This window comes from Pteropus vampyrus, unplaced genomic scaffold, assembly GCF_000151845.1.
Source record: "Pteropus vampyrus isolate Shadow unplaced genomic scaffold, Pvam_2.0 Scaffold51, whole genome shotgun sequence".
Classification (NCBI taxonomy): Eukaryota; Metazoa; Chordata; class Mammalia; order Chiroptera; family Pteropodidae; genus Pteropus; species Pteropus vampyrus.
In genome coordinates, this window is record NW_011888832.1 from 56497 (window position 1) to 71889 (window position 15393).

At 53.7% G+C, this 15393-nt stretch overlaps 1 protein-coding gene across 1 annotated transcript in view; it reads left to right on the forward strand.

The window, feature by feature from the left end:
• Nucleotides 1-4350: 4350 nt before the first annotated feature.
• KIFC3 (kinesin family member C3) overlaps nt 4351-15393 on the forward strand; it is a 37112-nt gene continuing 26069 nt past the window's right edge. Inside the window, exons 1-4 of the mRNA XM_011360166.1 lie at nt 4351-4432; nt 8253-8478; nt 11040-11182; nt 14902-15040. Coding sequence (XP_011358468.1) covers nt 8292-8478; nt 11040-11182; nt 14902-15040 — 469 coding nt within the window. The 5' untranslated portion in view covers nt 4351-4432; nt 8253-8291. The remainder of the gene's footprint in view (nt 4433-8252; nt 8479-11039; nt 11183-14901; nt 15041-15393) is intronic.

Genomic DNA, 15393 nt, shown 5'->3' on the forward strand with positions numbered 1-15393 from the left:
CAAAAACGAAATCTGGGCCAGTGACAATAAGGGTGGTGGCATCGGGAGCTTTTTTCTCGCTCGGTTTCTACTCCATTTGCCCAGGAAAAAAAAAAAAAATGAAGTTAAAAAAACAAACAAACGAACAACCCGGACACCTAGAATTTGCAGCAGATGAGGAGAAATGAATGGGGGGAAGTTGAAAAAAAGTGGGAACGAGTTAATAATGCACGCCTTGGCTTAGACATGGAGAGAGAATGATTTGGGAGCAAGAAGCGAAGCTGGGAGGATTTGGGTGCTGGAGCCCAGGCGGCTTCTAGATGGTTTTTGGGAAGAGAAGACTCAGAGAGGCAGGGGCGGGGGGCAGGGTTATCTCCCTCAGCCATTCTCGCCAAATCTTTTTATCACCTAGTGCTTAAATGCTATCTCCTGTGTTTGCATTCCTCTCATTTTTTTTTTAGACTACAGGAAATGATAAAGGGGGAAAAATCCGTTTGCTTTCCACCCTGGAGTGCTAGGAGAGGGTTATCTCTGCCAAATTCTTTCTCCGATGGTAAGAGGTTTTAGATTCCCCTTACCTGAGATCAGGGAAGCACCACCATGGAGTCTAATCTCCCTGGCAAATGAAGAAAAGAGTCACTGTCTAGAGATTTGAAAGCGAGGTGGTTGGTTTTACTGTGGGAAGGGTTGTCTTGGTTCCCCGCAGAGACCTTTGGAAATGGGAGCACATTTTTCCCTGTCGACACAGCTTTTAGAAAGCAGGCACCCTGGGGCAGGAAGGGGCAGGGCAGAGAGGAAGCTGGAAGGGGAGAAGGGAGAGGCAGGTTCCATTTGTTCAAATGTCGGTTGAGCACCTAGCGCCTGTAGGAGCTAAGTCTGCAGCAGCAGAGAGTGACAGGAACTTGTAGTCCAGCCAAGGTCTGTCCAAGACCACACTTCGTGTTCCCTGAGGAGTGTGGCTTCCTGAGAGCTAGCAGGTGTGAGCCCACCCACTATGCTCAGAGGTCCCGTTCTGCTGCTGGGGGTTAAAGTCATGCTCGAAGGGTGGGGTGCAAAGCCCTGTCTATCCCCTCCACAGGATCCTCCCCAGCTGTTTCTCCACTGTCCATCACAGACTATTTCAAGGGTAATGGAAGATTTCATTGAGTCCGGATTACTTAATAGGCGACTCTTAAGTCCAGAATGTTGTTCTCCAACTTCAAGAAACTGTCTATTACCCAGAATCATGCAAGGATACACTTTACACAACTGACCACATTAAAATAATTGCTTAATGATCCATCTCTCACTTCCTTTTGATAAGAATTATCATTAATTTACACAGGGTGGAGGGGGGGGCGTCTGTTTAGATATGCTTAATATAACCTGTTCTTCCCCTCTGAATTATACCTGATCTATTTATTTACCCAGTGAAAAGATTTGTGATACAAGGCACTGCTTAATCTGTCCCTGTGATCCAGTCAAGAAGAGCCCTACCCTCAGGGAGCCCATGGTTTAGGCAGGAGAGGTCACTGCGTCCAGTGAAGAGGGGACTGCAGAGGGCTGAGCAGTTGGAGTACCGCGGAGCCTGGGAGGGTCAAGCAAGGTGACCTCTGTTCTTGAAGGACTTGAAAAACAAGCAGGGGTTAGTGGGATAAAGACAGGGGGAGGCGGGTAGGAGCGAGGTGAAGGTGAGCGGACTTCCAGGCAGGGAGAACAACATAGCAAAGGCCTAGAGGTGATCGTATCTCAAATGCCATCACTAAAACTGGAAAATCTGCAAGTCTTACATGTGCTTTACTTTGGGTTACTATGAGAATCAGATCAAACAAAATCTGGCTTTTTGCTTCCTCTGGGTAGAAAAAACTCTCGGGCCCTTGGCTACCTGGCAAATCGCCGTACTCTCCCTGTGGCCAGGGAACAGTTGGCAGCCTCCACATCAAGCCATCAGTGAAGTTTCTAAGATAGAAATGACCTTGAAGTCATTGGCGTGTAGTTGCTGGTGACATTGTGCATTCTTAAACTAAATTCTAACAATCAGGAAACAATTTCCTTTTACATTTCAAGTCGGAGTTTTGCTAGAATTCTGAAAATGCCTCCTCCTAATGCCTCGATTTACTTTTTCTTCACTGGTGTTTTGATCTTAATAAATTCTTGCACCTATATGCATACGATCGTGCTGTATGTTTGTGTATATGTATATTTACAAGCACACCTATTGAGTTCCTATCTCAGCTCTAGCTCGCACTGACTAGGTTTGTGAATAAACTTTCAGAGGCTGTTTCCTCTCCTGAAAAATGCGGATATGATGATGCCTACCTCATAGGGTGTTTAAGGTTAAATGGGATCTTGTTTACAAAGAGCTTAGTGCAGTGCCTGGCACGGTGTTAACTTCGAATAAATGGTAGCTATTATGTGCATAGAAAAAAAAAAAAGACTGTCCTAAAATGTTGGCAGCATTTATCTCTAGTGGGTGGGATTATGGTAACAATGCACATCTATTACTTTTGTAATTAGAGAAAAAGTACAATAAATGTTATTAGTTTAAAAACCTGGCTTTGGCTTCGTTGGAAGGAACCTGCAGTTAGTGTCAGTGTAAGTAAGACGCAGCCTCTGATTTTCTACCAGGACTTTCGAGACAGACACCACTCCGCCCCTAATCAAATAATAGGGACTATCACAAAGGGACACACTTGGTCAGGAATCTAGAGAAATTTCACCCTCATCCAACCTTGTGGTCCCCTCGATCACTGCTTCCTGGAGGGCAGGCAGGAGGATTCGGAGAAAGTAACTCTCAAGTTATGGCCTCCCCTCCCGTTGGGTCCTTAGCTGGAAACCTCTAACTCTCCAGGAAATCATTCTAGGAGAGTGACATTTCTCCTCTCCTGGGCTTTGCTCTCTGTGAGAGAATAAAACATACCCTAGTCCACTTCCACTAGGGGGACTGTGAGTGTCCTGGTCTGGCATCCAGAATAATCTGAGGCCCAGAACCTTGGATCTGCCTGGTTGGGATTCTTGACCACCAGCCCAGACCAGAACCGCCTGGAGCTACACGACCCCCTTCAGTGCCCTCCTTGCTCCTAGCCAAGCGGGACGGGGCAGAGCGCCCGCCTCCTCCGATTATCTGCAGAACCATCGGGCTGCACTAGGCTGGCTTCTGAGCCTTTTTCTCTTCCTTCCGCACCCTGGAGGGGGGATCTTGCTGCTGACTCTGGAGTAAAATGCCGCCTCTGTTTGGGAGACAAAGAACAGAGTGGCTCCTCCGGGTCAGCTGTCTATCCTTGGCTGGTGACTCCCTGGCCTCCCCCAGGCATCTATGACAAAGGCCTTTGGGGGCTACTCTAGGAGCTGCTGCCCCACCAAGCTGCGTGTTTTCACTGGTGCTTAAGGGAATATTTTACCTTAAAAAAATCCCAAGCAGCTTTCTTGCTCTAGGAGAAATTAATTTGCCTGGGGGGAGGTGAGGATGTGGGGGTGCTGTGGCTGGGGAGGCAGCCTGGCCTCTGCATTCCTGCTAGAGCTAGTGAAAGCGTGTGTGTGAAAACGTGTGATAACGTGTAAAAGGGCATCTGTGTGCACGCTGAGAATGTGCGAGAGCATGTGTCAAAGTGTGCACTGGGGTTTAAAAGAACGTGTATGCTAGGGTGTGAGACGCGTGGAGAGTACGTGAGAGACGGCGAGCACGGGGAAGTGTACGCGTGTACTAAGGGGTGTGTGACGCGTTTGTGGGAAGGCTTGCGCGCTGTACGATGATGGCAGTGCATGTGTAAAGTGGGCGGGAATGTGAACACGTATACACGCACAAGCTAGACTGCGTCAGAGCGTATGTGAGCGCGCGGGCTGGAGGTCAAGAGAACGCGTGTGCTAGAGCTTGAGTGTGCAAAGGACAGCAAGGAGGCACATGTAAGTGTATGTGAGTACTAACTAGTGTGTGTGAAAGTTTTGTACTAGGGTTTGAGGATGTGCGTGTTAGAGAGTAAGCTTACGCGGAAACGTACGTATGTAAGAACTAGTGTGGGAACGTGTGTACTAATTAAAGCCTGTGTGAGGGACGTGTGTACTCGTGTGTGACCACGCACGAGGCATCATCACGCATGACATGCGTGTGCGCCGGTGGACGAGCGCGCACGTGTGCAGGTTGAAGGGCGCTGGGACCCCCCGGGTGCCGTCTGGGCTGAGTGCGGGTGTCCGAGGAGTGGGAGGCCCCCGCGCGTGAGTGCGAGTGCGTGAGTGCGAGTGCGTGAGTGCGAGTGCGTGAGTGCGAGTGCGTGAGTGCGCGCGCGCTCCGCCGGAGCCGGTTGCCATGGGAACACGCCGCGGCCCGAGTTAATCATTTCCTGTGGAAAGTGTGCGGGAGGGGCGGAGCGGGGCGGGCCTCGGAGGCGGCGGCGTGGAGCTGCCTCCCGCTGGCTGGCCGGGCCCCGCCGAGCCCCCGGCGCTGCAGCGACGCCGGGCTCCTGCCTCCGCCAGGCCGGTGAGTCCGGGGCCGGGGCGGGCTGGGGGCGGCCTGGGCGCTCAGGGTCCGTCCGGCCTCTGCTCCGGGCGCCGCGTCCGGGCCCACCCTGTCCGCGGGACCCCCTGCCCAGACCCGCCGTGGGGCGCGGGGAGGGCGGGGCTCCGGAGACCCAGCCTCGTGCGGTCCCCCTGCCGGCCCCCGCGCGCTCCAGCCGGAGCCGAGGACCTTGTCCAGAGCCGGGCATGGGGCGGCACGTCCGCTAGGATCGGAGCAGCCTCGGGACCCCCGTTCGGATTTCAGTGGCCGGGAAAGCCTGACCCTACCGGGGAACCGCGTGTTCGTCAGCGCCGCCCCCTCCCCTTGCGGAGGTTCCCTGCACAGCCGGGGCTCCCTTGAAGGCTGCAGGTTCAGGCCCTCCCACCACGTAGGGCTCCTGGGCTGTTCGCCTTACCCCTGTAGGGCCGGGGGTGCGGTGCGCCAGCCCGGATGTTGGGAAGGAGGGCCCCGGCCGGTGCGCTCTTGGGCAGCGGGGTAAATGAGCGATTGACAGCGGCAGCCTTGCGGGGTGGGGTCCCAGCAGGGAACGCGAGCCAGAAACCACCTCGTTCAACCCCCTGTTCTGAGTTAGAGCAGAACTCTGGTGCAGCGAAAGGCCTGGTCCTGGGAGATTTGAGATTTTAGAGAGGAAGCTGTGCTTAAATACTCAAGTACTCCCCCAACCCCCAACACAGATGTCTCGAGGTGGTGGGTAGTGGCCACCCCTGGCCTTTGACATTTCCCTCCCTATTCTTTCTCCATCCGAGTCTGGGTGAGCACCTCTCCTTTCCCAGGCGTATTCCCCATGCCCTTGATAAAGTAGCCATCTCCTTGGCCAGGGAGAGTCATTGGCAAGGAACGCAGCCTCAGAATGGAGCCCTATGTTTGCAGTGACTGGACTTCAGGGACACAGAGCAATGAGTCCTGCAGTCCTTACGGGCACTAGGGAGCGGAGGTTTTAAACTCTGGGTTGTCCTGGAAAACCCAGGACCTGTGACTGTGTGTAGGAGAGGGTCCCAGCTCCTGTCCAGCTCCCTGACCTTCTCCCTGATCTCCCAGGAAAACTAAGCCCTCGCCAGCAGCATTCTCTGGGCAGTTTTCAAGTCTGTCCCTCAGTCATTGCAAAATCCCTGGTCTAGGGGTGCAGGGCTGCAGCTCTACCACCATGGCCTGAATCCCAAGAGGCAATGTCCCTTTCCCACAGCTAGCCCCTCTGCATTCACTCACCCCTGCAGGGAGATCACTGAAAAATAAAAATTTTGAGTTCTTAGTATATGGCAGTATTGTTCTGAACACTTTATATACGCATTATCTAATCCGTATACCAACCCCATAAAGTACAGTTCTCATTTTCAGATGCAGATAGTGAAGTGCAAAGTAATTCTCCCAGGTCACACATGTAGTAAGTGGCAGAGCTGGGTTCGGAACCAGCTTTTGGTCACAGCCACTCCAATACAGTGTCCCCATTGCCCCACCCCATGAGTCCTAGGTCGGTAGCAGCCCCAGCTTGGACCTATTTGAGTCCTTGATACTTTTGACCTTCATGCTCCCCTCTGCTAAATTCAGCTGCTTTTCTTCTTCAGGATCTTGCACACACCCTTCCTCTTTCCTCCTGTTATCTTCCCGGCTGCTTCCCTGACTTCCTTTCCAGAAAGCCACAGAAATATTTTCTCTTCCTGTCCCTGCCCCTCAGACTTAGCTGATCTCCTTAAAAGATTTTCCCCTCAACCCTGGAATTGACCTTCAATTGCCCCGTTCGACATGCAGGTGGAGCCCATCTCTCCCTCCTTGCCCATCGGGCAGCTGGTCGTTGGGGTTGCTTGTGTGCCCAGCTCTGTGCCCAGCAGCCTGGAGAAGGGAACATCTGGCTGCTCCTCCTGGTTCCTTCCACTCCGCAGTGGCCCATCCTTAGTAGCTCAGGGGAGCCAGCCCACATACTTGGATTAGCCTCTGCCCCATCCTTTGGCCCACAGCCCTGCCCCTGTCCCAGCGAGACTGCGCCCAGGAGCCTCCTCCTCCAAGTTGTCTTCTTCACTCAAGGAAGGCAGAGACCACGAGGCTCTAGACAGGAGCCTGGCGTCCTTCCAGGGCTTTGTGGACATTGGTCACCAGATCTTCTGGCCACCTGTCCCTGCATTCTTACTTCTTTTGACTCTCGATGCTTCAGTCATTCCTGTCCCTCTGTTGACCCAGCATGCTCCAGTCTCTCCCGAATACCACATGCTCTCGATTCAGCCTCTCCTTCCCACCCTAGCCAGACTTCCCCGAAGAGAAGGAAGTGGCAGCTTCCCGCAGCCCCCGCCAATCCCTTGGTTTGTCCGCTGCCTCGCTCCACAGAAATTCTTCCAGTTTGACCTCTCTGTGGCATGGGTCCCTCACTGGTCACCTCTGAGGATTCTGCACCTACCTGGTGCTTCTGCCACCTTCCTTCAACTTTCCTTCCCTCCAGGAGTGACTTGTCTTCCCTGGTTGCCTTTCATCTTGCACGACCTTTGGTGATCGTATCCTCCCTGTGAAATTGTGGCCTCCCAGCTCCGAGTCTCCGTCTCCAGCCCTGCTCTCTTCCAAGTTTCGGTTTGAGCCCTGGCGTGTGTTCATTTCCGGGCATTTACCCAACAAGCCGTCGCTGGGCATTTGGTGTGGCTGTAGCTGGGTGCTGTGGGGCTGCAAAGATGGACGTTCTATGCGCTCCACCCTGGGGACCGTAGAGCGTCAGGGGCGGTGGACGCTGTTCAAATAGGTGTCTGGTAGGAAGGAGTCAGTGCACTGAGGAATGGAGGAAGTGGTCTTCAGCTCAGGTAGCACCATCAGCAAGGCCTTGGGTGCCTCCAACTCCATTTTAAAACCAAAAGCAAACTCCACACTGCCTCTCTGAGCTGACTTGGCTTCTGTAAATGGCATCACTGTCCGAGTCTGAGAGTATAGCTCGGTCACCTTAAATGCCCTCAAGGCTGCTTTGTACACAATAGGTGCTCAGTAAAGACTAGTGCACTGAATGCTGGAAGTCTGTGCTGTTCATTTGTTCGGTTTATAAGGGATCTGTGGGCTTTCCATCTAGACCAGTGCTAGCGCTCCCCACCCACCCCACCCCCATTCTCCCACAGCTCCCGGTGCCTCCCTGCAGGCTGTTTTGACTAGGAAGGTTTGTTGAAGTATTTACCTCCCTCTTCACAGAGAGCTTTGAGGCCGCAGTTTCTCCTGATCAAAGAGTACCCCTGGCAAGTGCTTGGCACATAGCAGGCCCTGGCTAAATAATTATCAAATGAAGAATGAATGAATCTTTGTATCTCAGTTCCTAGCCTGTTGCCTGCTGGTTGTAAGGCTGGAGTGAAGTCTACTTTGAATATGCGAATGAGCTGACTTTAAGAGAATTCGATATGTATATCTATCTAACTTGTAAGAGAATTTGATATGTATATCTAACTTGTCACTGGCCACAGTCAGGGCCTCTTCTGATTAGATTTATGGAGGGGGCGGGTATTGACCGGCACTTCCTTCATGTGGGGTCGTGACCTGGTGTGTCTTTAAGCTACCAGGCTCCTAAGTGGAGGGGCTGAGATGTGGGGTTTCCACATCGTGCTGCAGACACACAGCCCTACTCAGAAGTAGGGCTCCTTGCCTACTTCTGAGCCTCTCTACTTGGTAACAAACACCCCAAAATTGTGGCAGGCCCCATTTCTTCCCTTGAGCCCCCCAGGGGTCCTTGGGGGGACATTCAAGTTGGCCCAGACCCTCTAAAAGGCTCAGACCGGCCCCCGTGCTGGCCAGGGGTCTTAAATCTGTTCCCTTGCTCTCTCCTCAGGCTGCCGGGCGCCCAGAGGAGGCTGCTGAGCCCCGGGCCATGGTCCAGTCTCGCCGGACCTGGAACCTGGGAGCCACGCCCTCGCTGCGCGGCCTTTGGCGAGTGGGCCTTTGGCGAGTGGGCCGGGCCCCGGAGCCAGAGCTGGAGCCCGGGATGGCTCGCCCCGCCCCAGCCAGCCCGGCCTCCCGCCCTTTCCCACACACCGGCCCGGGGAGGTTGAGAACTGGTGAGTCCGCATTTTTAAAATGCCTCTTTATTTCCCTTCCTTCCTCCTGATACCAGAGATGAGAGCAGGGGTTCTCGCAAGTTCCTAGGCTCAGTCAGAGCTGTCAGGTAAATTACAGGGTCCGGCAGCAGCCGGCAAGCCGGGCGTGGAGTCAGGGCGTCAATCTCGCTGGGGCTGCTGCCCTGCGCTGTCTGTACAGAGAGAAGTCGCAGACGCTGAGTTGTACTTGAACGCAGTCCCTAGAGCACAGAGAACGCCGCCAACAGGCACGCGGTCCTGGCCCAGCCGGGTCGGGGTAGCTCCGGTCCACCCGTCCTTGGCGGAGCGCTCGGGCTCTCCCTTTGCTTCTCTCTCCGATTCCTGCCCGAGGCTGGTAAACAAGGTAGGTGAAGTGGCTGCCTGGCGCCCCGGCGCTCCGCTGACACTTGATCCCGCCTGCGGTGGCCCACGGGTGGCGGGAGGAGTAGATGAAGCTGCTCTGGAGCCCGGCCGGGCAGCGTTTGGGTGCTGTGCTCTCAGTTTTAGATGCCATCCAGGGTGGCTTCTGCAGGGGCCAGGGACAGCAGGTGGGCAGTGAAGGAGTCCCCGCGTCTGGGCCCCCGCTGGCCCCCGCTGGCCCCTGGGGAAGCTGTCAACACCAGCTCTCCTTTCTGGGTTCTATCCCCTGGTGCCTCCAACTTCAAGAAGTAAGTGGCAACTCTGATTCTGGGTGGAGGCTGGATTGTCTGGGGAGCTGCCCTTGACCCTCTTCCAAGTTCGATTCGGGCAGGTCATCCAGAAAGTGTCAGGGGAGAGAGGTGTCTTCGCACGAGATGCTTTCAGGTGTTTGCCGTCTGTTGCTCTTGACCTACGGGGTAAAGGGTTTAGATTACTAGCCTGTTTGAGCTGGCAGAATCCCTCTAGGCCATCAGGTCTAAGCCCCTCAAAGTACAGAAGGGGAAACTGAGGCCCAGAGAGGGCACACGGCCAAATCCTGTTAGGTTTCCTCTCTCCTACCACATTTGTACTGTCGGGGGCAGCCAGAGCGATGCCCTCCAAGGTCTCTCTGCAGGGGACATTGAGGCTGGGATGACCCTGGGGGCCTCCAGGAAAAGCTTGGGCTTTGGGGTCAGGTGGCCCCGGTTGTCTGGAAGGGGCCGAAGATGGTCTCTACCCCACAAGGTTGTAAGGATTACAAATGGAATAGGAACAAGTATTGCTTTTCTGGTAAAAAAAAGAAAAAAAGAAAAAGAACAAAGAAAGCAAGAAACCAAAAACAAAAACATGTTCTCTTAAAAAACGAAAAAGCAAAAACCAAGATCAAAAACACAGAAAACTATAAACAAGAAAATAAAAATCTACAGCATACCTTGGAGATATTGCCGGTTCCCGACCACCACAGTCACGCGAGCACCGCAGGACAGCGAGTCGTCATCCTTTTGCTGGTGGAGGGTCTTGTCTTCGATTTGTAAAAAACGCGACATTTGTGGAGAGCAGTAAAGCGAAGCGCAATGAAATGACGCCGGTCTGAGCTTGTCACTAAACCTTCTACATAGTGCCTCCCAGTCTCGCGTGTGCACGTGCGTGTACATGTAGGTCTGTCACATGAGGACAATATGACTACAGACTTCTATCCACTTTTAACATGTAAGGCAAAGGCCAAATGAAATCCTAGGTGTGAAATGCTAAGATAGTGCCTGCCCCTGCATAGGGACTCGGCCAACCTGGTTGCCCCTGGGGCCCTCAGCCCTCACCTGGCACCGTGTGAACTCTTTATGTGTGTCACCCATTTTGTCCTTACTACAGGACTGTGATTTAGTTCTTTATCCCCATTTTGTTGACAAGGAAACTGAGGATCAAGAAGGGCATTTAAGGTCTGGGAAGCACTTGGCCCATGGCTGGCACTCATCATGTCATCACACCCCAAGGTGGTGGCTCTGCCACTTGCCGCTGTGAGGCGAGCCCTCCTCCCACCCTGCCCCATCTGGCTCCACAGGCTGTGGTGGAAGGTTGAAGTGGGGTGGATGGGGTGGCGGTGTCACAGTCAGCCCTCGCCCCCGTCTGCTGAGGGAGGCGATGTGTCAGAGGCAGGAGGGGATGCACCTTAGCTGGTCCTGAATATGCTTTTGAAGGCAGTTCAGACCAGGCCACCCAGCTTTGGGTTGGTCTTAGTGAAGGCAATAGAGAAATTGCCACCTAGAGGCAGCCCAGGGAATAAAGCCTCGGCCCTGGGGTGCACCTCCGCTGAGGATTAGTGTGGCCAGGTTGGCACTGCTCCCTTCTGCTGCTTTCTGCAGAAGGCCCTCATGAGCAAGTGCCAGCCCCCAAAGCCACTGTGGGGGAGGAGAGCCCCCAAAGGGACTTGGGTGCCCTCCTGTAGAGCATCTAGGGGCGGCTTTTGGTAAGAAAGGCGTACGGCCCTTGCCCAGTGCCAGGCCTTCCCTCTGTGCTGGCAGGCGTGTGAGAGCATGTGCGTCCCTCCTGGCTGGGCCTGGGTTGGCTGGAGTGTGTGCAAGCCACGCTCAGCTGCGGCCCTGCCCAGGGGTCCAAGCATCTCATGTATCTTTTCTGTCTTGGGACAGGGCGTGGAAAAGATACCCCAGCCAGTGGCGACGAAGACTCTGGTGCCCGAATTGCAGCCCACCCAGCCCTAGCTCAGTGCCGAGCCCTCAGCGTGGACTGCACTGGCCCCGGGAGCCCCCGCAGACTCTACCTGAGTGTGCAGGTAAGCAGCATGGGACCTTAAGAAACATGAAGAGTCCAGCCAGGCGGGTGTGCCTTGGCCCTCTGAGCTCCAGCACTTGGGTCCCCGACAGGCTCCTCTGGGGAAGGAAGCACCGATGGAGAGCTCGGGACCTGCCTCGTGCCTCTTAGCTAAGCTCCTTGTAGCACATCTGCCTGTGGGCCTGCATGGATGGAGCAATTTGCTTTATTAGTTATCTGGGGGGAAATCTCACAGATGACAGAAGCTTTTCAGCCACACCCTGGCTGGCTGAGATGTTAAAGTGGGAAATGTGGGGCCTTCTCTGAGAAGGTGTTAGTAAGACAGGCAGGTTTTAGGGTAGCTGTTCATTCCTGCTCAGGCGTGTGATTCTGTGGGGCAGTACTTGTATTTCTTCATTTAAAGCGGGAATCCAAAGCTAGACAGAGGGCTTCACCGAAGCTTGGGTTCTTTGATCGTAGAAGTGATGCATCACGATAGCACTAACAGTAGCTACGATTTATTGCACACGGAGTTCGTGCCAGGCACTGTGCCGTGTGTTATGTATCTCACGTCAGTCCTCGTGACAATCTCAAGACACAGTTATTGTTTTATCTGAGTTTCAAGGATGCAGTGATGAATGCTCTGTGGTTTAATATCTTGCTCAGAGAGGTTTAATATCTTGCTACTGGTCACAAAGCAGGCTGCGATCTGAACCACTAAACACGATATGCTTTACAACATATGGCGTAAAGAACTCACACAGGGCAGAGATGTAATATCTAGAAACTGAATATTTCCTGTATCTTTGAGAAATCCACCGTTAAGAGTCTGGTGTTTATTTATCTTTTCAATGAATTACATTTATACAATTTTTGTTATTTACTTTCGCATATTATTCTGTGGCTAGCTCCCTCAACAGTAAATCTTCATGGTTTCTTCACGCATGTCAGTGTAGATAGAACTATCTCATTCATTTAAACTGCTGCACCATATTCCACTCCAGGGCTTACCATGAGTTTTCTAGCTGATCCTCTGTATTTTTTCTGATTGCAACGAGCTCCTTAAAGATCTCTGCATTCGCGCAGCTCTAGTGTTGGGTCATTTCAGGACCACACAGACTCTGCACTTTTAAAATGAATGTATTTGTCCACACGTATCTATGACGTGCCTACTATGTGCCAGGTGCTGTGCTAGGTGGTGACGCACAGCAAAGAAGAGATATAGACCCGACAGTGTAGCAGAGGCGCCGGACAGCAAGCAAATGATCACAAAAGTATGAATGCAAACCAGGCGAGGGCCACCGAGGCGGTGGCAGGGGACGAAGGGCCAGAGTTATCTGGGTGTGTTGCCAAGAGCCCCCCGCCCTGCTCCCCCACCCCCCAAGAAAGATCATGCACGGGAGGGCCCACCTCACAGGGACATGAGCAAATGGAGGGCACGATGGAGTGTGAGAGACTCACGTGCCCTCGTGCAGACGGAAGTCCTGGGCCCGGGTGGCACGTGGCCCCCCATCCTGATCCGAACACGGGCCTGGTGCTTGCTCTTACCTCAGAGATAGACTTGGGCTTCAAGGTTTCTCTTGGCCCCTTTTATGTGGTTCATCTGAAAACTGAATCACATGGTCCTTTTATCGGTAAGTTCTGTAAGAAAAGCAGGTCTGGTACGAGAACAGTTAAAGAAACCAGAGAATCCTTTTTTTTTTTTGTCTGACTTGAGGCATTGGTAGTTAAATCGAGAGGGTCAGGAACCAGCTCCCTTGAGCTGGGCGGTGGCTCTGTTCTTGAATTTTGATTATGGGGTGTTGGGTTGTGGTTGCAGCCGAGTCCTGGGGTCAGCAGATCTGCCGAGGATGTCTGAGAAGCTCCAGCCAGCAACCCGTTTCCATGGTCTCGCCCTGCAAAGCTCTATGACATTCGTAGGTGCTTCGAGGTCCGGGATGTAGGGCTGAAGTAGGGACCCAGGCACAGTGAAGTGACTCCCTAGGCTTAGCGACCCTCCCCAGCATCTCAAGCAGCTAAAACCTGAGCCCGTCCCTGTGGAGGTGCTGCAGAAACTCCCCCCCCCCCCCCCCCCCCCCCCCCCCCGGGGCCCGTCTGCCCTTCCTGTGGCTTGGCCAACAGGCCAGAAATAGTGTAACCTTTGCTCTGGTCGGCAAATGGAAACTTCCAGCTGCCACCGTTGCCGCCACCGCTGACAAGCCTGCTTGTGTTGGTGTGGCAGTTGGTCAAAGGGTGGGGACAAAATAGAGTTGGCAGAATTTTCCTAAAAAACAAAATAAATAGAGAGATGGGCTCTCCACTCTCCTTTCTCAAGTAGAATGTCGGGTTGAGAGGAGCGGGGCGGATAGTGCATTGCAAACTGACTCGCTTGGTGGTGTTGCTTTTGGCTTCTTTTCAATTCTCTTTATCGGCTTTTTTGATGATACAAGTACAAAAAAAAAAAATTTAAGACTAAAGAAATAATATAACACAAATGGCTACCTGGTGTGTAGCTCTTGCTATGCGCCAGACACTTTGCGTATTTTGCCTAAGTTATCACAGTTACTCTTCACGCCAGCTCCATGAGGTGGGTGGTCGTTATCATTTCTATTTTAAAAACGGGGGAAATGAAGCTTCAGGAAAGGAAGGTAACTCTGTTGCCCAGAGTCACACAGCTCGCGAGAGGCAGAAGCAGGCTTCACACCCTGTCCTTCCCGACTTGAGACTTGGATCAGTTTTTTTTTTTTTTTTAAAACATAGCATTTGTCTCTTTGTTTTGAATACGGTGGACACAAAGACACACAAAACATGCCTGGAATCTCTCCTCCTTGTTAACTTCCGTTGATGCTAAAAAACAAAACAGAACGCTGTCGATGTTTATAAGCTTAAAAATGCAGACACCGAGGTTCAGCATGAAACGAAAAGCCTCCTCTCCCTCCCTCCCGCAGTCTCTCGGCTAAGTTTCTTTTTATTCTCAAAACAGTTTCAACGAGGCACGTTTCTCTTCTTTGCCTCCCCGTCACCCAGCCTCCCAGAGAGATCGGCTGTCTTTCCATTTCCCCCCAAATGGTTTTTCGAGACATTTTATTTCCATCATCCTTCGATGGGATCACCCTTTGTATGTGGTCGTTGCCTTGGACGTCTTTCCCTGTGAGCCGCTGCTGATTTTCTCCGGACGAGACTCTCTCTGCCCCTCCCGCCCCTCTCCCTGCCTCTCCCCCAGTCTGCTCTACCTCGGCCTTCTCTGCCTTGGTTCCTCCTTGATCAGGAGACAGGGTCTTGTGGTCCTTGGGTAGCCGTGGTGCGGGGGGCCGTGGCCTTCCCCTGCTTGTCTGGACCCATGCGCCCCCTGCTTGGCAGCCCCAGGCTGGTGCCATCTGGAGGTGGGGGGGGGCAGTTGACATCGTGGGAGGAGTTGCCTTGAGATTGCCGTGCCTGGCGGGGCTGGACAGGCCTGTGAACGGCGGGGCCGCAGGTCTGAGTGGAACTGGCTGCGGCACTGGTGACTCACGCCTCACAGGGCCCATAGGAGTGGCAGCGTGGACTTTACCTGCGGACTTCCAAGTGTTCCAGGAACCTTCTCGGCTGAACACACTGCCACTGTCTTGTCGTAGGATCTGGGCACGTTCGCTTCCAGACTCTGGGCCTCTGGACTCCCCTCCACCCCCACCCCCACCCCACCCTGGGCCATGGCCCTTGCCAGCTCCGCTCCCTCTCCACTGCAGTCCCCTTCACGTGAGGATTCTGGTTGTGTCTTGGCAGCAGGCCCTGCGGGACAAGGGGTGCAAGAACAAGAGTCAGGGGACGAAAGAAGAGACGCTCCTGAAGAGGCAGGCACCGGCCCCCAGGCGGGACCGGGAGGCCCAGGAAGCTGGTGGCACCATGAATGTAGAGAAATCAGGTAAAGGAGGTCAGCCCATCGGCCTGCAATGGCCCTGGCTAAAGCTGGAGCCGGAGGGGAGGCTCTTGTGGTGTCTGAGCTGTCCCCACATACTGTCCTCCTCACTTGGAGGTGGCCCATGCAGACCTTGGACGCTGTGACGTGGAACTCAGAGACCCTAGCCTGTCCATCCCTCCTCCAGGGACTCCCTCCCCTCAGTGACACTGGGGCCCCACTCAGTGATAAGAAGCTTTGGCTCGCATGAGCTGGGGTTGAATTTCCCCGCTTTTTGTCTTTTCCCCAGCGCCCGTCAAAAGCAGGGCGAGTGAGGCGGCCTCAGAGACGCCACTGCCTGCGGAGAAGGGCCTGACCAG